The 21,449-nt window shown below is 34.7% G+C and overlaps 1 protein-coding gene across 1 annotated transcript in view; it reads right to left on the minus strand.

The window, feature by feature from the left end:
• Positions 1–11,715, minus strand: part of LOC113229796 — a 22,679-nt gene extending 10,964 nt beyond the window's left edge. The window contains exons 1-4 of the mRNA XM_026463477.1: positions 11,631–11,715; positions 11,155–11,374; positions 3,690–3,820; positions 394–549 (exon numbers count right to left, since the gene is read on the minus strand). Coding sequence (XP_026319262.1) covers positions 394–549; positions 3,690–3,820; positions 11,155–11,374; positions 11,631–11,700 — 577 coding nt within the window. The 5' untranslated portion in view covers positions 11,701–11,715. The remainder of the gene's footprint in view (positions 1–393; positions 550–3,689; positions 3,821–11,154; positions 11,375–11,630) is intronic.
• Between the last annotated feature and the right edge of the window lie 9,734 nt (positions 11,716–21,449).

The following is a 21,449-nucleotide window of genomic DNA, read 5'->3' on the forward strand; positions in this document are numbered from 1 at the left end:
GATTTTTTTCTGGGTGTTCGATCTTTGTCTAGTGGAGTAATTTCACAAAAAATAATTGAATATCATGGTGGTGAAACATCCTGACATTCAATAAAACACTTAATTACTTTCACAGAGTTCTTCTAGATAGCGCTAGAGTACAAAGTCGTTGAAAACCAGATACAAAGATGTAGAAGACATCGGATCGAATCCAGGCGGATCGTAGGATTTTTTTCTAAGTCTTCGATTTTTGTACTAATAATAATTGTTTAAATAATTAGAACAGAATTCAGTTACGACACGCAAAATTATGTTTGTAAAGCACCTTGCGTCTTCATTATGTCATCCACAGCTCGACGTTACCCATTGCCGGCTGGCCCCTCTAGCACGATGCAAAATATTAAAGATAATTACCTAAGATTTCGTTTCCTTCGAACAGGTTTTCGAAAACCACGTCAGCTTTATCTTTTAACTCGAATGAATGCTTCGAGTTTTTGATTTCCCAGTGTTTTTTTCCGTCCTCACCAACTTTTTCATTTAAGTCGATTTCAGCACTAATCACAAGTTTTCCTGAAATAATTGAAATAATTTGTTAATACACTGGTAATAATAGAAAACGTTTACAATAAATCGTGAATCATTAAAATCCTCTTTTAGGTCATAAATTTGCTCCTTTAGGTGATCAATTGTTTCATAACACATGTGGAATCTAGAACGGCTTTTAAAGTACTATAGAAAGGCAACATCGTTGGACTGCAATTGAAATTTCCAAAGCGAAAAATTCAGCTATTCAGTTCAAGGTTTTTATGATTGTTACACATAGGAAATGAAACTATTTTTTCGTATCTAAAATCGCGTACATTTGTATTTTTAAACAAATTAACTCTAAAAATCTCTCGGGTCCTTTACTGGTATATGAAAATACAAATACACGCGATTTATATCGAATTTTTTTTTTATTATATATAATTTATTCCCTAAAAGTTAGCTGGCTACTGCTAGCCACTACTGGCGACTAGTCGTTCAGACTATGTTACAAATTAAACATCTCAGATCGAGGATACCTAAAAAAGCAAAACGGGTCACTACCACGGACTTTTGTTATCCAAGTAAGCAGAAATTGTATAATAACCGTTAACATAAAATTTTGTTTCACAATAATTTCAAACCTCGTAAATACATTGCCCCTTAAATGAATTTAGGACTGACGACGACTGTCAAAAACAGTAAGTTTATTTTTAATCCTCGTACTAATGTTATGTCTGTCACTCTTTTTCATTAAAAAAATTAATATTTTTCTTAACATAAATAACATTTTCATAAATGTACCGTGACGTTGGTGTAAGAATGTTAATCTCTTCAAACTTATCTCTCAAAGTCACTCTGGGGCCCAGATGGTAAATTGCCCTAACCGCACGTTTCTGCAGGACAAAGATTCTATTAATATCGGCGGCATCACCCTAAAGCCGTATGTCATTAAACTGTGAAAGTGACTTAGTTTGCAACAGTTTCGCGACTCAACGATAAGCGAAGTAAACTATCTTAGACCAGTCGATATTGCAACAAGCACATAGAGAACTTCGTAATATCTGGCTCGATCTATTGCTCAGTTGGCAGGCAATAACCACACTCCACGAATAGGCCAGAGATACTGGTTCGAGTCCATTCGAATTGAGGGATTTTTTCTTTGTGTTTCTTCGATCCTTAGTGATACAAAAATTACTGTTAAAATAATAACAAACTAGTGGAGTATTTTCACAAATAAGGGCCTCTTCAAATTAGACACTTATAAAAGCGCTGTAGTGTATTTTCACACAACATTTAGAAGCACAGTTTTGCAGTCACAAGTAGTGGATTAATAATTTTTATTTAAAAAAAAGTGTTTTTTTTCGACTTCAAGCTGAAACGAATAAAAAAAAATTAACTATCGATTACCGGAAAGTACGCGAAACAGGATTCATCCACCGGATCTGCCACCCTTAAAGTTGGAATATTTTCTTCAAATTCAAATAGGACCAATGCTGTGGTAGCCTCTTTCCAAGAAAATGAAAAACAAAACAAAAACAGAACCAATTCAGAACGCCTCCTTTTTTAAGCCGCTTAAAAATTATGGAAGCACGCGGCTGCCGCGCCACTGCAGTGCTTCTAAAAGCGTCTAATTTGAAGGCGCCTTAATAGATTAATATCATGGCAGTAAAAACATGATACTCAATAAAAATACAATATGCCAATCGATATTGTTTCTGTTCGAATTAGCCAGTGAGCTTGAAAGCATCGTGATGGCGGTCTGTTTTCCAGTGAATACTGGACGTTCAATTCCATGTAGGTTTTTTTTATTATACCAAGTGACGTGATGAACAAATCTGGCGCCTGGTCGTAAACGACACCATAGCAGTTGTTGTGCTGCTCAGCGCCTTATGAGTCGACATTACTTCAGCTCGAATACAATTTTTTCCCACATTAATAGGGTTCATTTCGCTTGACACTGGCTTTTAAATCAGAATTTATTTTTTACAAACGAAATTAAACCCATTACAAAAATGTATATCGTATAGTATACGTTTTCCATTTCGTACAGATGATATAAAAAAAATTTTGGTATTATGTAAAGTACCTATTGAATACAACAGTATTCTTGTAAAATTTTGTGGTAATTTTCTGTTTCTTTTTCTATCGTGAAAATTTTTAGAAATCGTGTTTTCACACCGTATAATCCCCTCAATTTCACAATACATTTTTTCCAAAGTGATTGATTCAAAGTCATTGATTGATTCAATACTTTCACTGTTATGTGGAATCAACCAAAGCCATTTGAGGTTGTCTTCTTCTTGGGGTGCCATCTACTACCGGAGGTCGAATATCATTGTGGTAATTTGGGTCCGTGAAGTTGCGGCTCGGAACAGTTCTGTGGTACTTATGTTGAACCACTCTGCAAGATTTTGAAGCCATATGGTTCTTCTACGACAACGTCTTCTGCGACCCTGGATTTTTTCCTGCAGTATGAGTTGCAGTAGAGAGTATTTATCACTCACAGCTTCCTCTTTTTTAACTGTTTTTAGGAGCTCCAAGCCTTTGTGCATCCTCCGCAATACGTTGTCATTGGTGACTGCATCCGTCCACGATATTTTTAAAATTTTTCGATAAACCCACATTTCGAAAGCTTCTAACCGTTTACACAATGTCTGAGTTAGTGTCCATGCTTCCACTCCGTACCAAAGAATTGAAAATATGTACGCACCGCACTAAACGGCGGTAATCTTGTCGACAGTTTGAGACTACTATTGCAAAGCAGATTGCTAATTTTAATAAAAGCACATTTGAGGTTGTATAGAGTCTTAAATAGCATACAGTGGGGTATTGCCATTGTGCCCGTCATTTAGAGACATAGGTTTACAAGTCCTATGTACTTGTAATTTCACCATTACTCTTCAAAACAGGAACGCAGTAATGCGCACATCACTGTTTGGCAGCAGAAATAGGTTAGGTGAAAGTACTTCCCTGGACTTCGTAAGGAGCTCTACTGCTACCAAAAATGTGCTCATGTCATATAAAAGCATGTGTTCTTTATAAGTATAAGCGACGGCTGGCAAGTTACGTTTAGACCCTGATCGTGGCGTTAGTACCGAATTTTGATATTAATACTCGTATTATTTGTAAAGTTCTTTAAAAATTTGCAACTCAATGTAATATAGTCAGAAGTATAAACTTACTAAGTACGGCGTGCACAGCCCCTTTGCCTCGAATAGGCAGGATCAAAAGTTGGCCATTCAACTCGTACTGCCCATCCAGTTTGCCATCGCATTGGAGTTTTATAAACAGCTTTCCCTTTTCTGCGTCTCGTCTGCAATGTTGAAAAAATTTTTTTTTGTTTTAATTTTGAAAAAATGGTGTACTTTATAGTCTGTCTTTTTTGAAGACAGGGTAAAATGACATTTGCAGGATTGCCAATTGTTGACAGTTTTATCGATTGAGAAAAACATTGTCTTACAAATAAATGGACGACGGGTCTAATACAAAAAGCACGATAAAAATGTCCCAAGTCAACCAATTTAAACGTAGTGACATGTAAAGGAATATGAAAAAGCTAAAACGTTGAATTTAAGTTGTAAAGTCATCGCAGTACTGTCTAATTTTGCTTGCTTCGCTGTCAGTCGAACAAACGAAGACTAAAGCGTGAATGACGCTCTGTATACGATTTTAACGCCCTATAAGTTCGGACACTTTTTAGCGCGGACCCGACGTCCATATAATTGTAAGTCAATGGAGAAAAACGTAACATTTTACCAAAAAATATATCAATTGTGAATGTTACGATGTTCTAACGAATATTAATTGCCTTCTTTATTCTTATTTTTTACAATTGGCATACCAGTATCGATAAGAACAGCCGGATTTGATTATCAATTTTTTTTCATAGCCTCGCACTAGGGATACCCTGTATCTCGGGCTATGTGCGGGGACAATACATAGATAACCACCACAAATTACACTCAGACTCACGAGATAAATAAATGTATGTCATCCAAATATTTCTTCCGGTACGGGAATCGAACCCGGGACCTCTGCGTGGCAGTCTGGCATGGTAACCATTTGGCCACGGAGGCAGTTGTTATTCACGGAGGTCTATTATTCATGGAGGTAGTTATATATTAAATTTTTAAGAAAAACTTGGCTAATAGATGTACTTTCACTGAAAATACAATGTTATGGTGACCTAGAGCTGACGTGATGATGGAAATGACAGGCAGATGAGAGGAACTCTTCAACAGTGTACAGCAGCTAGCTTATGTTTGGGCTTGTATGATTCGTTTTGACGAGGACGATGAGGTGCTTTGTGATGTTTGTATGTATTGGGGAAGAGAGTGCGCGTTCGCCTGGGCGAAAAAAAATATTGCGCTCTGTTGTCTTCAAAGTCCGTTTCATTCCAAAGAGTTCACAAACTGGTTATAATATTTATTTATTTTTTGTTATAGCTTAAGGCGGAAATTATACAGCGTGAATATTTAGCGTGCATTGAATAAAATAGTTAACAGTCTTAGAAATTTGGTATAATATGGAGACGCTTATAGATTTTAACACTGTTATTGTTACTTTTTGAGGTATCCAAATTGGTAAACGGACCGCTAGATGGAAAGTGGTTACCGATGCTTACAGACATCTGCGGTATTGAGGAAGTATAATTAATAGGATAGCATATGCCCTTGGGACAAGAAACCTTAAGGCTCTCGTTCCTATGATTGTGCTAGTTCTAGGGTTGCTGGCACTAATTGACAGGGCGGGGTTCTTATAGGTTCTACAAAAACAGAAAACACTATAATCATTACAACTTAATGTTTATCATTAGTTACTGGTTTCTTATGGTATGGGTTTAAATTTTTCTGACAATATGTTTATTATGAAATAACAAGCGACGACGAGATCGACATTGCAGCATGTACACTTAAATATTGCCTATTCACTCTCGCCTTGAAAAGGGCCAAGTTAAAGCGTTGGTACTCAAGCAAATCGTGACCATGGAGCATGAAACCATTACCAAACATCATCTTTTTTAACCGCTCACGCGATGCGCTCCTCCTACCGCAAAATGGCGGCTATTTGGTTTCGCAAATTAGAAAAGCATTCAGTTTAAATACAAGTTTTTATAAATAAAAATTATTATTCTGCATTGCTAAATAAATACCGTCCGTACTACCAACAAAAACATCTCAAACAAAATGCAGTAATACACCGCAAATCCTGCACTTAAAATGCACTAATGAAATTTTTGGTGTACTTGGATAAATATGATAATATTCCGTTTGAGTGGTTCTAATGTTTACCATGAAATTAATTACTCCTTAAAGTATAGTTTATAGACATTTATCTTCAGGGTAAACTTATAAAACGCTACTTACGGTATGTTTTCAATAAATAAACACCGAAATTACCAGCCCAAACAATAATACACACGATTGTCGTGACGTATTTTTGAAGTTGTTTATTTTTTTTAAATGACAGACCCAGGCATTAAAAACTTTATTTATTACCGAAATAGCAATTAATATTAGTTCTTTTACCTGTTATAACTTCTATATCCGATAAATAGGTATAAAATCATCACCGGCACCTCTAGGTGTGGTATGCGTCTACGGCTGCATGTATCGCGTGAGCGGTTAATAAACTTAAATCGGTATTATGAGAACATAAGATGGATGTTGGTATTATAATAGAGACATATTATATTTATTCCCGTCGCGGTAGCCATGTAGTATTGAATAAGTGCACCCAATTTTAAGGCATCAGTTGATATACGTAACTACTATGTTTTATATGACATCGGCAGCAAAATTCGAGAATTTGTTTCACTGGGCCAAAATTAATAAAAATCGGAGGTGGATTCAATTGTATTTGGAACATTAAACTAAAGTCTATCTTCGATGTCAAATACGTTATTAACAAAACAGCCTGTATGAAATTAAAAACATGTAAATTAGTAATCAAGAGGTGGTTGTAAAAAAATAATAACAATGAGAATGAACTACTTAGCCGGATGTTATGTAAAGCTTGTAGATATGTAGTTTAATTATAATTAGATGATAGCTTACTTAATTACTGCCTTGTAGCTTTGAAATATTATAATTAGTAGTTTTTGTTTATGATTTAATTAGATTACTTATGCGTTTGCAATACAGGCTGCTATGAAAACATCGAATTTTTTACCAGTGGTGGTATTCATGGTAATAAGTGACTTCAATAACGAAATGGTAATGCAGAATCCGATTGATTGCACACCTTTTGTCTACAAGCCCACTTATATTTGGGTTATATATGGGTTATATATGGGTTATATTGCGTTATACATATATGGGTGGCCATCGACTCAGTAATAATTTTAAAACTTATGAGAGTTTGAATAGATATGTAATACATAGGAAAATAAATTATTTTTCCGGATTTAAATAGCGTATATTTGTTTTTTCAAACAAACCGACGTCGGTTACGGGACATAAAACTTTACAGGTCCTTTACAGGTCCCATGGTAAATACAGTACCCTTTAACATGGGACCTGTAAAGGGCCCGAAACGTTGGCTTGAAAAAACACATATACGCGAATTAAATCCGGAAAAATAGTTTCATTTCCTATGTGTAACAATCGCGAAAACCTAAGAACTCGATAGATATGTAATACATAAATCTTGGAAAATTAATTTACAAATTTTTTTTTGCCTGGTATCAAACTAGGGAATTCACTGTACTACGAGTACTAGAGCAACGGAATTCACCACAGGGCACCACTAAACACCCAAATCAGAAACAATTAAAACAAAAGTTCATTTCCCAAATAGATCCTACCGGGAATCGAATCCGGAATCTACTCGTCCGGCGTCCACTGTGCAAGCCGTTAGGCCTCCGAGGTTGTCAAGAACATCAAATTTCATTACATACGCACTGTGGATTTTTCTCAGTGTCCCACAATAATCATGCATAAAAAAATTATTTTTTCTAGAAGCCTTGTACTAAAACAAAAATAACTCCACTTTATTTAAATTTCAAATTGCATTATCTTCAAGCAAATGTTTCGTGTATTTTAACATCATAACACCCAGCAAACTATGATAGTCAATGATACTCGCTATGTACTAAATAATGGATAGCAAGTATGCCCTCAGTTTTCTATGAAAAATAAAAATTTTTAACGGACATATAGAATGAACAGGTTTAAATTTTAATGCGATATTTTTAGTTTAATGTAGAGTGATGGCACCAATGATCAACATTGTAAGGGAAGTGTGTCTTCAAATGTGAAATAACTTTTTGTTTTTAAACTTACATCAATAGTGATTAGTTTACTTGACATATATAATCCTCAAGAAAGATAATGCTGTAGTATGTTCATAAAAATGCTATTATAATTATTTAAAAAAAAGACTAGAATATCCCGAAATATCCACTAATGAACACCAAAGATCCACTAATTAACTGACCAGTTATCGACATTCACCAATAATGAACATCCAGTAACTTTTTTATTTTTTATAACATGAAGTGACGGGACGAACAAGTCGTGCGCCTCGTGGTAAGTGACACGCCTATTCATAACAGTTGCAGTACCATTCAGAGCTTTAAATCGCAAAGATATTATGGGCACTGCCATTGTGTCCGTCACTATGAGAAATAAGTTGATAAGTTCCATGTACCTGTAGTTATTTAATAGTAGTAGAGCTCCTTGTGCAAGAGTTCATCCAGGGAAGTACTGCCACCTTACCTATTTCTACCGCCAAGCAGTAATATCAGCATTACTGTGTTCCGGTTTGAAGGGTAAGACTGAAATTACAGGCACATGGGACTTGTCAACTTATGTCTCAGGGTGACGGGCGCAGTGGCAGTGCCCCTCAGATGTTTGCGACTTAAAGCTCTGACTTAAAGCTTGTTGGTCACTGGCGCCACCACCTTACACTGGGCGTTTACGTGATCATATGAATAATATTGCCTGGATCTAATTCACTTCAGGTATTACTTATATGAATGTTTTGATGTAAACGGGGCCTGATGAGGGTAATAACAGAACATTTTCAACAAAAGCACGTAGTTTCACAAATCACCCCGTTTCGTATCAAAATATTGTACATAAGATTGTAGTAGAAACAAGTCAAGTGATAATGACAAATAATTCGTGATTTTTGGACAAAGTCACAAAGGACATTAAAAGCAATTGACAACTAATGTCCACTTGCACTAAACGTAAGTATATCTAAAATCAATGCTTGTTATGCAAATGACACTTTTATCGTATTGTGTTAAGAGTGTCTTATCAATTTAGAATTCGTTTAAGACGTACAGTACTTTAGGGCAAATTATATATTTTATATACTTATTTTAGGGTTTTATATTAATTATTTTATAATAATTTATATTAAGTATATTTTAGTATACTAAAACATATATGTAAAATAATATGTTTTGGTATTGATTAAGTAATTGCCTATTGCTGGTGTAAATATATAATAGCTCTTAAAGAATAATGAAATTTTATTTATAGTCGTATGAATCTAATTCTAATTATTTAAAATTGTTTATTAATCTAATGCGAAAAATAATTTATTAATGTTGTGTACGCATTAATGGGATATGTATTAGAAATTAAAATAATTATTCAAGTATTTTACGAATGTGTAATACGTATTCTGTAGATGTACCTTATTACATAAATAAAGTATGCAGTCAGTTTTCTATGAAAAACAGACTATGGACACCTATGACTATGGTCATATAGAATATGTTAAAAAAGTAAAAGTAGCAAGTGTCTCGGACCACTGTCCTGAGCTTCTCAGTAACATTGGTTTGCGTGTTCTTCATTTCGACATCCTAGCATACCTCATGTTCCTTTGGCGAAAGTAAAAACTATACATAAAATTCTTCCTACATGAGTGCTATAATAGAATAGCGAAGCAGCACGATATGACTTTTTCAATACTTCTCCAGACCAACTTAAGCGACTACTCCGTAATCAGTTTTTTTTTATTATTTCCCCGTAATATGTAATATAAGCAAGAGTTTCTATTAATGATTTTTTTCTACTGAGGGTTTGCATATTTCTAATGAAGAGTTTAACTGTTAACTTATTAGCGGTAACTTGTAATATGTTGATTATTGTATAACTATTTATATACAAAGCTGTCAGTTTCCATAAAAATGTAAAATAAAATAAATAAAAAATACTTCTGAATTTTAATGCAATATGTTGATTATAATGTACACTGGATGTTTGTCTACGTGATCGTAGGAATAATATTATCTGGGTCTGATTCACTTTACGTATAATGTACATTTAGATTATAGCGACTCATCCGAAGAACAAAGACCGATTGTCCGAAAGTGATTATACAGCGAAAAGAGGATAAATACATAATTTCGTTATTCAAACTAAGGCCTGTGTAAAGGTGTTTTGAGAATTTATATACCTTATTTCGTTTCGAAAATACAAAATCGAACAACGGTCGATCTGACATCCACAGCGAAGAAGAACGAACGAAATGTACTATGCCCTGAGAACAAGTAGTCTTGCACATAGATCTTTGTTTTATGGATGAGTCGATAGGTTCACAAACTTTTAAGCTTAACCACTTTGCCCACTTAGGCAAGATAAAAAAAATTCCACGCCCAACACCACAAAACTTAACTGAAAACACGTATTTTTTATGTTAACACAAAAAATCTCAAGGAAAAAAGTTGTAACTACAATATAGTGTTGTAGTTTATATACATAGATAATTGCTAGCACCTCCTGGACAGCATCAACGCCTCCCAATTGCTTCCAAGGCCCCTACCGTTTCCCCAGGACTCTTCAGAGCCCACTGGGGGGCGCTAGAGACCATTTTGAGAAACTATGATTTAGATGTATACGGGGCCATAAGACTATAATTACGATAATACCTATTATCCGACTCATTGTGCATATATTTTGTCAACAACAATAGTATATTTTTATCAAGGGACTAAAACAAGCCAATGCATAGGTGTCTATGTGAGGGTTTATATTGGCTTTTAGTCTTCAGATTTAGATTGCGACAAAAAATAGTCAATTAAGTACGAAAAGGTTTGATAGAATACAATATTTTACTTAAAGTGGAATGTACAATAGGAATTTTTTTTAACATTATAAATATAATAAGTTTTCCACAATGTCGATAGTTGATAATTTTTCGACGTCTCGTAAAAATATGTTAAACATTAATTTTGTTCATTGCAACCTTTTACGTTCTACAACATAATCACGAACCAAAATTCAGAAGTTTTTATGATATTTTTTTTTTGCCAACGAGACATAGATACAACAAACGCACCAACGCGGGAAAATAATAAAGCGTTACCGTCTATGCGGAAAAGACACAGAACTAAAACCGGAGCGTACAACTGACTGTTTGAGTTTGCGTCACTAGTAGTAAATTTAAAAAAATAGGTGCTTTTTACTCCATAGGGAATAAAGGATGCACTTTACTTCCGCTACGGAGAGCTATATTGATGTACGTTCACGGCATGAGAAGTGAAAAATGTATTTGTGTTGGCTGTGTGGGGATGGACGCCGACTAAATAACAATATTGAATCGTATATTCTCTACCTTTTTTGTACTTATTGTAATTAGCGCACAAACCAATTTTTTCACTAATTTAAAATTGTATCAAGAAATACTTACGAAGCCTTCTTCGGTACACAACTCTTCATGCCTTCAACAACACCATCAATAATTACAAACTTGAGTCCAGATCTACTGGCATCCACTTTCTTCAGAGTCAATGGGTCCAGAGTTTTTATGTTCAGCTCGGGAATGCCTTTTACGAAAAATGGAATAGCCGTTGCGATATTGTTTTTGATGCATTTTGAGTCCGTCGCTTTGCATGGAGTTATGAATGATACTGCAGAGGAATATAAATATAATTTGTTTAAATTTGAGGAAGCAAGTTCTCGTACATGAAATCTATTTGAATTGTTTATTGCTACTTTATTAACGAGCGAATTTAATTTATGAATTATATATATGCGTGTAATTAATGTACAATGGTAAATAAGAACCAAATGGGTGATGGAATGCTCGGTAGCAATTCTAATCAAGCGTCTTTGTTCTGTAATTGAAAGCGACTAATTTTATTATATAATTTTGAATAAATACACCTGAATTGCCCCGAACGAAAGACACAGCCATAAATACACCGGCTAGGACACTAAACATTTTAGCACACATTTTTTTTGTTTTTATTTTCAGTTTTGTGCGCACGACTGATCTAATACAACGCCTGAATCCTTGTGAGATCCATCTTAAAGTCCAAGAAGCGTATTTATACAAAATCTACTACAAACCAGGGCCATCAAGGGTAATAATCCGCCATTCGGCAACTGGTTATTTTTTAAATAAAGCGTAGATTTTCATTTTGGACGTCACACATTATAATATTGAGCACAATTTTGGATAGCAGAGTATTTTCTTTCCATCATTTCCTTATTCAATTATTTTTTCCTGACTGTTGCTACGTATTATGTTAATAAATGTGATTATAAATACGTAACGCGAAGTGCTATATGTACCTATACTCGTATCAATAAAAACAAATTGTGTTCGATACATCACTCCGAACTATTCAAAGAATGCAAATTTACATTTTGTTAGCAATGAGTTTGGGGTGGAAAATAACTTTGATTAATTAATGTGTTTGTTAATAAAGCGGTTTAATCATTTTATATTCTGTGCAATGTATTTCATAGTAAATTTTATTTCATAAATTAAACATGTAAGATGTAATTTCTCTTTATAATTATAATTAAAGTAATCCAACGGCTAGATGTTTCCAGAATAAAATATGGGTTTTTATTTGGTTTTTATTGTTTGCAATTGGAAACTTTATGATTTTAAAATTTCCGTGATTGGAAATGAAAATATTTTTCCTGTTCTGAATGGCGTATACTTGTTTTTACAAACAAAGGGCTCGAAACTATAAAAATCCCGAAATATTGGTTTGTTTGAAAACGCAAATACATGCGATTTAGTAGCAAATGAGATTAAGATCTCAGGGAAAGCCGGAATGGCTGAAAACCAGTGTTGAGCAAGGCTTACGGAGCCGAGCCAACAGAAAGCTGAGCCATTGCCTTTTGCCTCAGACCTCTATATATAAAATACATAAGATTTTTATACCGTTATTGAGGTAATAAATCTTTTTATTATTATAAGAGCTCTTTGTGAAAGAGTTTGTCCAGAGAAGATTGTCACCTTACCAATTTCTGTTGCCAAGCTGTAATGTCAGCATTACTGCGTGACAGTGTGACCTCCTTACATCGTCATCCCACCCTTTTATCGCCTTTCCCCGGTTCCTGGCCACTTGTATTTAAATTAAAATTTTGAATTGTCCATAGTTCTTTTGCTTCGATTTTGATTTTGTACCGTCACGTCTTCTCTTCTCTTATTTTTTTGAGCGTGTACCAGTTACTAAATATCTCTTGTACGCTAAATATTTTAAAGATCTTGTTAAAGAAGGAAATATCGTTAAAAAAAGTTGAAAGAAGATATTGTTAAAATCGGAATAAATACTTATAAAACTCGATTTATTACCACTAGTTCTTTTCCCTTTTGAATTTTGAACTTTAAACGCACTAAGCAAGATGTATGGAGGCGAGCTGGCTGCGGAAAGTACTACTATTCTGCCTAACTACTCTCCAGGCTACATTAGTATCCTACAGAACTCCCACCAGCACCAGCAGCGCCCTCACAACTGTGTTCCGGTTTTGAAGGGTAAGGGTGCTGGTGAAATTACAGGCACATGGGATTTTTCAACTTTTGTCTGGCAGTGCCCAACGGATCTTGCGATTTAAACTCTAAGAGGACCAGGAGCACGATTTGTTCGTCCCATCACATGGTGTCAAAAAACAAAATTATACAAAAACATAGTTGCATTCCTATTACTTCAGTCTTAATGCGAGGTATTTTGACGTGAGGTAAGATTTTAAGAGATGAGGTGTGTGGGGTCGCTCCACGCGGCCCGTAATCTGCGCGGTGTAAATGAATATGAATAAAAATTTGTACAGAATACTAAAAAAACCGACCTCAAAGTCATTCATCCCCTAGTTTGCCAACCTTATATGTCGAATATTTTCTTTAAATTTAAATGGGACCACCATTGAGGTGCCCTTTCTCTAACAAAAAAATCTTCAAAACCGGTTCACAAATTCCGGAGTTATCGCGTGACATACATACAAAAAAAAAACATTCAGTCGAATTGAGAAACTCCTCCTTTTTTGAAGTCGGTTAAAATAAGAGCAGGTGGAGAAAATTTAACCCAGATCCGACGTCGACAAGCACTCGATGGCGATTGACGGGACAGCAGGTAGTGCGTCGTATCATTAATCCGCAGGGAAAGTTGCAACTTTTGGGATAAATGTGAATTTAATAAGTATAGGGCATACAATTGAAAACCAAAATTTAGTATGTTCTTTATAGTACGTACGTAAGTACTCCACACAAAAATTATGTGCCAAGTTAGGTATTTTATTCTTAAATAATTAGTTTTATACTTTTATTTTAGATTGTTTTTAGGATTTTCTAAGAGTAGGCCAAGTACATCATATGTAACAAATTAACACATTCTTTAGACAATGTCCTTGGGCGTATCGTATATTTTGTGTAAGACTGTTATTTAATAATAAATACGTACACCATTTGTTCTAGCAAAACAGTTTTTCCTGTTTCTCCTCCAGTGACTCGACTAAACAAAATGTAGCATTTTTTTGGTTAATAATGCATTGCTTATAATAAGTAATTAGTTTCTATTTCCGAGTACGTGGGTACGTCAATTCAAAATAATCACATACATTGTCACACAATACATCTATCATTGTGTTGGCATACGTCTTGTTCTACCCGCTACTTTATATCATAAAAAAAAAATCCAAAATCATCATGCGTAATGCGTTTTCCTGTGTATATAAGAAAATGTAGCCTCATGTATTTTCTTTCCTGTTTTTATGTATTTTCTTTTCTTATTATTTCCTGTGTATATAAACCAAGGGTGAGAAATATTCGCTTCCCAAATTGGACCTACACGAATCTGGGACCTCCTCATCACCAGACTTTCGGGCCAATAAGGTCGTCAAATGTGTAACACACATCAAAAGTGTCCCATTTCTGTTAATCACTGAAAACCGGGTTTTTAATTATTGTAAACTATATGAGCAAATTCTCATAGCAACGAATCGGGTCTGTGTTAATTTGTCACTGTCTAAAAATGTGATATCTTTATATCCTCTAATCAAATTTTTTATTACAATGGTTAATAACAAAACGTTATTAAAATGGTTTAGGAAAATAACATTTTTTGTTGCTCATTATTTAGGTTAGTTTCGTTCGCGGCCTGTTCGCATAATTAGAATTTAAATTGTATAGGTAATTGGGTTATGTAGGAATACTTATCTGGCTTATTATTGTAAAGTATCTACAGAGACGTATGATTTATGAATAAGATAATTAAGATTTTGATACCTATTAATACGTCCTCTAGATAATAAGTAGGTAATGGTAGTTGATTATAATGTTTTATATTTAAAAAAAATAAAACCTACTTAATAAGTTCGTGGAATTACATCCATTTGCCAAGGTTTATTGAAACCGGTTACCGGAAAGTGCACAAACCCGGATTCATCTCCTAGTTTGCCACCCTTAGAGGTGGAATATTTTCTTTATATTTAAATAAGACCAATACTGAGGTACCCTTTTTCCAACCAAAAAAGAATCATCAAAATCCGTTCACAAATGCCGGAGCAGTCACGTAACATACATACAAAAAAATACAGTGGAATTGAGAACCTTCTCCTTTTTCAAGTTGGTTAAAACGAGACAGAATTGTAAAATTTTATTTTATACTTATTTAATACACAACTCATCCAGCATCAATTTTTGATTCTGAACATGGAATACTACAAACAAAAAATGTTTACAAACTCTCCCTTCAAATCACTAGGGATGACACAGTTTTTATAAATAATTAATAACTGGTCATTTTTATGTTGGTTTTCAATCACTTACTAGTTATATTCAATTAACTTATTTTGTTTTAACTTCCTATTACAATTATTAAAGCGACATTTCTAGTCAGCCGCTGGTAGCTGTAAGGGTACCTGCCTGAGTGAAGAAAAACTTCGATAGATTTCTGCCAGATAGATCTCTCTAAGACAAAAAAGACCAAGATCAGCACCAAGCACATAGAAAAATTTGTAAGATCAGTTGGGAGAGCATTGGCCGGGTATGGTGAAGACTCGAGTTCCAGCCGGGAACTTTTCCTCGGCGAAGGAATTTTTCTTGATGTTCAATCTTTGCATTAATAATTATAACAAACTAGTGGAGTAATTTCACAAAAATAATTGAATATCAATTCAATAAAAATTTAATTAATACAGTGAATAGCGACATCTCTCGCCAGGACTGGTAGCTGCAAAGGTACTAACTGGGTGATAAATCTGTCATAGATTTCTCATAGATGGCGCTACGACTAAAAAGTCGTTGAAAGACCAAGTACAAAGACACGACGCAAGCACACAGAGAAATTCGTGAGGTGCGTTGCTTAGTTGGTATAGCGTCTGGCACGGTATGCAAGAAGACATCGGTCCGAATCCGACCGGATCGAAGGAATTTTTTCTGAGTGTTCGATCTTTGTATTAACAATTATAACAAACTAGTGAAATAATTTCACAAAAACATAATTGAATGGCATGAAGCATTGTGGTATTTAATAAACTTCGTATTACAAAACTAATGATTTGAAACATGATTTGTTGAACACTTGAATCACACATTAGTGTTATCGATGGCCTCATAGAATTTTGGGTAAAAGAATTGAAATTGTCGTAACTGTAAAACAGTCTGAAGTGAAGATCCTGAAAATAATACGTGTTTTTAATTTTGTTGACATTTATCGTACATTGAATTTGATTAGAGTGTAGGTAAGCTAGATAAGTTTCAGTATTCCGTTCAAAATTTCGACTTTTGGTACAATAGGCTGAACTTCATTTTTTGGGTACTAGGCATTGTTGGCAATCTGCACCGTACAATTCTTCACTATGTCGTCTTTTTTGACTCTTGTTTTCAAATTTTTAGTTCCATTCTCATATTTGACTGTGCTTACCTTTGAAATAAAAAAAAGAAAATGAATGTAAGCTGTTAGAAATAGCCGGGTTTAATTTTAAAATAATCCTTAACAGTTGTAATAACCATTATACATACATACAGACTTAACGACCTTGGTGGTCTAGCGCCTTGCATCATGGGCACTGGATGAGGAGACCCCGAGTTTGATTACCCGCAGGACCAATTTGGGAAATGAACTTTTCTAATTTGGTTCTGGTCTGGGTTTTGCCCCTGAGTGAATTCCGTTGCTATGGTACTCGTCGTACAAGGAATTCTAGTTAAAGACCAGGTAATTGGTTTGGTTGTCTGGTATGGCACGTCATGGCATTATTATTATTTGACCTAGTAATTGGTGATAACGTGGTCAAGGATTGAGTATGCTTACAAAGAAAATGCAAAAAAAATTGCAATTTTTTTGTGATATCCGCATACATTAAAGAATACGAACTGAAACCATGATATTGCCCTTTTAGTATCTGTGTGAATGACGTAGGTATTAATTTTTAACGAACAATTTAGACATTTCGTAAACTTCTACACACACCAGCACTTTTAGGGGAAAAAATAAAGAGAAAAATATAAAAAGTAACATTTAGTTTGAAATAAATAAGATTTAGACATGAAGAAGCAATTAAATTGACATCTTACCCGACGTCGTACCTGACATCATGACAAAACATGTAGGATATAAAACGTGGCGACACGACTTCCTTGTGAAAAGAAAACAAATAAATGGAAAAAAATGACAGTCGACTAATTTATTATTTACAAATTAGACCTAAAAAGAAAAAGCAAAATAAACAGACCAGACTTTTGAAAAAAAAGAACATTGCATTGTTTTGGGGATTTTCAAACTGCAGTCATCCGTGACCACGGAACCGGTAAATGTCCCAAAATGTTGGTTTGTTAGAAAAAAAAACAAATACACGCGATTCCGATCCGAAAATTACGCGATCTCGATTTTACTAGTGTGCCGCTAAATATGCTGGTGCGTGTAGCTCTGGCCAACTATATACCGGGAAGTTCATCAATTGAATAAACCTCAAAATTATTTATCTAAATAACAAGTGTTTATATGACCTTCAATTAAGGAAATAACACTCAAAATATGTTTAATATAGTAAAGAATATCAAAAGTCAACCTTTAACTTCGAGTTAATTTTTCCTCTTTCCTAACGTTTCCCGAAAATTACAGTTCGGTATTATTCGAGATTAGAGCGAATTGGGGTTTTTCGGTCAAATTCCTACACCTCCTTCAGTCACATAGTCACTTAAATAATATCAGATGAGGTTATGGTTTTAACTGCCTCTGTGGCCGAACGGTCACCATGCCGGACTGCCACGCGGAGGTCCCAGGTTCGATTCCCGGGTCGGGAGAAATATTTGTATCGCCCAGATTTATTTCTCTCGTGAGTTTGGGTGTCATTTGTGGTTGTATATGTGTGTGTCCATGGCACCCGCGACACAGGGTTTCCCTAGTGCGGGGCTATGTTGAGTGTGTGCGTTATTATTATTGTTATTATTATGGTCTATTTTTATAAAACATGTGGCAGATTCCATCAAGGTACACGCTAAAAAATTATCAAAAACTCCGTGATCCAAATCTAATTTAAGGTCAAATCCACTATTAACAACAAGACTATTCAAGCCGTGAGTCTTAAGTCTCTCTATTCCGGGAAGTTTTTGAATAACTCAAGTGTATTTTTGTCTTTATTCATTATTCAGGCATATTTTCGTATTGAAGTTTTTGTTACATTAGATTTCTTTCGCTTGTAGAACATTCTTTAGACGTGTTTTGAGTTGAGTTTTGTTTAAATGTGTCCATAGCGCCAAAATTTCTAAAAATTTGGATTTAAACGATATTAATTTCTTTAATGTTAATTTATTTATAGTTCTACCCCCATGGGACTTCGCAATTTATGTCTCTGGGTGACCGGCTAAGTGGCATGCCCTTCAGATCTTTGTGATTAAAAGCTTTGAGTGACATTGGAACTGTTATGGAGAGGCGTGTCGTTTACTACCAGGTGTACAACTTGTTCGTCCCGTCACTTGATATCATAAAAAAATGAACAGATTAAATCTATTATGTTCTAATGACTTCATATTCTTATCTCATATTAGTACTAAGATGAGATAAAAAAAACAAATAATTACAAATTTTAACGTCAATACGCCCAGTTGGTGTATTTAATTAAGTTATTTTTAATTTAAGTATGTGACGCAAAAAAAATGGTGTGTAAAAAAAGCAGCATTGTTAAAGCAGGATACTGGAACTTGTTTTTATTTTTTTAATTTTGCGCAGTTGGGTTTGTGGTCTAGCATAATATAATTTTTTTCCAGGTAATTTTATATATACCTGCTATGTTCAGTACAATCTGGGACTGTACCTGTACTTAACTATACATATAAAAGCGGCAATGCTCCTTAGATCTTTTCGATACTTAATGGCATTGGAATTGCCATAGACAGGCGTGTCGTTTACCACCAGGCGCAGGACTTATTCATCCTGTCACTCCTTAAAAGTATATATATATTTGTTATAAAACAATTTAATCTCATTGTTATTCTCCGAGCTATGTTATACAAGCTAATAATGAAGGTAAATACTTCTCTCGCAGTTGGCTTTATACAGGTAGCGTCATTTGTTTAACTGGAATACATTAATTCATAGATACGTGGAACTTGACATTGAACAGAGACTGCTATAAATAAGTATGGAGTTTCGAGTGGAGGAGATACGAGAATTTGTAACTTGGTTAATTTTCCTGAATTTTTCGATTAAATTTCGGAAAAAGCAAGTATATGCGATTTTAGATCCGAAATAGTTTCATTTTCAATTGCAGCAATCGCGATAACCTAACAGCTCGATTACACCGCAACCACAAATAAATTCGACCGGCGTAAAATCGGCGCGGCGACTCGGAAGCATAACCTTCTTTGTTAATTATTCACTATGTATTTCCGCGCAATTAAAATAAAGTACGTAACATCTATAAACATCCATTAACACTAGATTTAAATGAAGGGCGTTTATTTTTAAATGATGGTTTTTTACAAACACTCGTTAATTTATTTTTAGTAACAATATCAATGTCGGTACTGAAAGTACAATTTAAAGCGTAAAAAAATGAATGAAACGAGTTTTAAAATGAATACAAAGCTTGATCTAAATAAGGTTTTAATGTTTTTACACATCTGAAAAATATATGCCACGCCGATTTCACGCCGATTACGCCACCATCACTGGTCGAATCGGCGCACATATCTAAATACTACACTCGTAAAGCAAACATTAGCGAGCAATGTTTATAAAGGTTTTTTTATGAGACTAGGTGACGGGATGATCAAGTCGTGGGTGGTAAGCGACGCGCCTGTCCATAGCAGTTGCATAGCTCTGAGTAGCTTTAAATAACAAAGATCTGAGAGGCACTGCCACAGCAGCCGTCAGTCAGGCAGATGGGGCATATCGATGCCTTACTTTCTCAAACTCATATCTTAATAATCTCAGTACAGAGTATTAAAAAAACCAACCTCAAAAGTACATGAAATTTCATCTATTTGCCAAGTTTTTTTAAAATCGGTTACCGGAAAGTGCCATTAAAATAATTGCTCCTTACAATAAAATTTTGGCGCTATTTATACAAATTAATCTTCATGCGTAAACAGCCACTCTGAGAGGTGGATGATTTTCTCCAAATCCCTCTTTCCAACAAAAAAAGAATCATGAAAATCGGTGCACAAATACCGGAGTTATCACGTAACATACATAAAAAAAAACTAATATATAAAATAAATGGAAAGTTTCTAGTTATTTTAAATTACTTATCAAGGGTAGCCCCCTTGATAAGTAATTTAAAATTTGGATTCATTACTTTAAGAATAGGTAGAAGCCAGTGTGTGAATATGAAGCAAATGTGATGTGAAATCAACCTGCAAAATTTGTACAATATCCAATCCAGTTTTCGCATTTCGTAACTTTGTGCTGTGAGGTACGACGAGTTTGAGAAAGTAGGCGACGATATGGGCCTTGTCAAGACTTAAATTGAGAAGTCCCATGTGCCTGTAATTTCACCAGGACGCTTACTTTTCAAAATCGAAATGCAGTAATACTCACATTATTGCTTGGCGGCTGAAATAGGTAAGGTGGCAGCACTTCCCTGGATGAATACTTTCACAAGAAGCTCTACTGCTTCTAAAAGCTACTAAAGGTGCTCATTTTACGTTTATACTCTTTATAACGTTTTTTTTTAGATACGCCTTTCCAGCTACAGTATAATATTAAGCCACTAGGCATCGTATATGGTACATCCACTAGGGGATGAATTGGGGTACGGCTTTTCGCAAGAAACGCTCGTAAGAAACCTGAAATCATAAAGTGCTCTCAGTGCAAACCACAGCATTATATTTATTAATTAATTATTTTGTATTGGGATGTTACTTTCATTTTTTTAAATAAAAAATAATTATGCATTTTACTATCATTTAAAGTAAAATTGTAGAAAAAAGTCAACAGTCAAAAGGTTACACCGTTTTTGCGCTGATAGCCTCAAATATCTTCTGGCTGGCAATAACCACTAGGTACCAATATCCACGTCCAAGCCTCCGCGTTGTTCAAGTTTATCAAAGTTTTCTCTCATTTATTCTAATGTATTATTTGAGCATACAGTTTTATCTTTTACAAGTTTACTACTGCAATGAAAAGTTACCTTAAAAGTAGGAAATGAAACTATTTTTTCTAAACTATGGTCAACCGTAACCATGACCTGTAAAGGGCCCGAAATGTTGGTTTGTTTCAAAAAACAAATATACGCGATTTAAATCCGGAA

Source organism: Hyposmocoma kahamanoa, unplaced genomic scaffold (genome assembly GCF_003589595.1).
Source record: "Hyposmocoma kahamanoa isolate Upper Pololo Valley unplaced genomic scaffold, ASM358959v1 62, whole genome shotgun sequence".
Lineage (NCBI taxonomy): Eukaryota > Metazoa > Arthropoda > Insecta > Lepidoptera > Cosmopterigidae > Hyposmocoma > Hyposmocoma kahamanoa.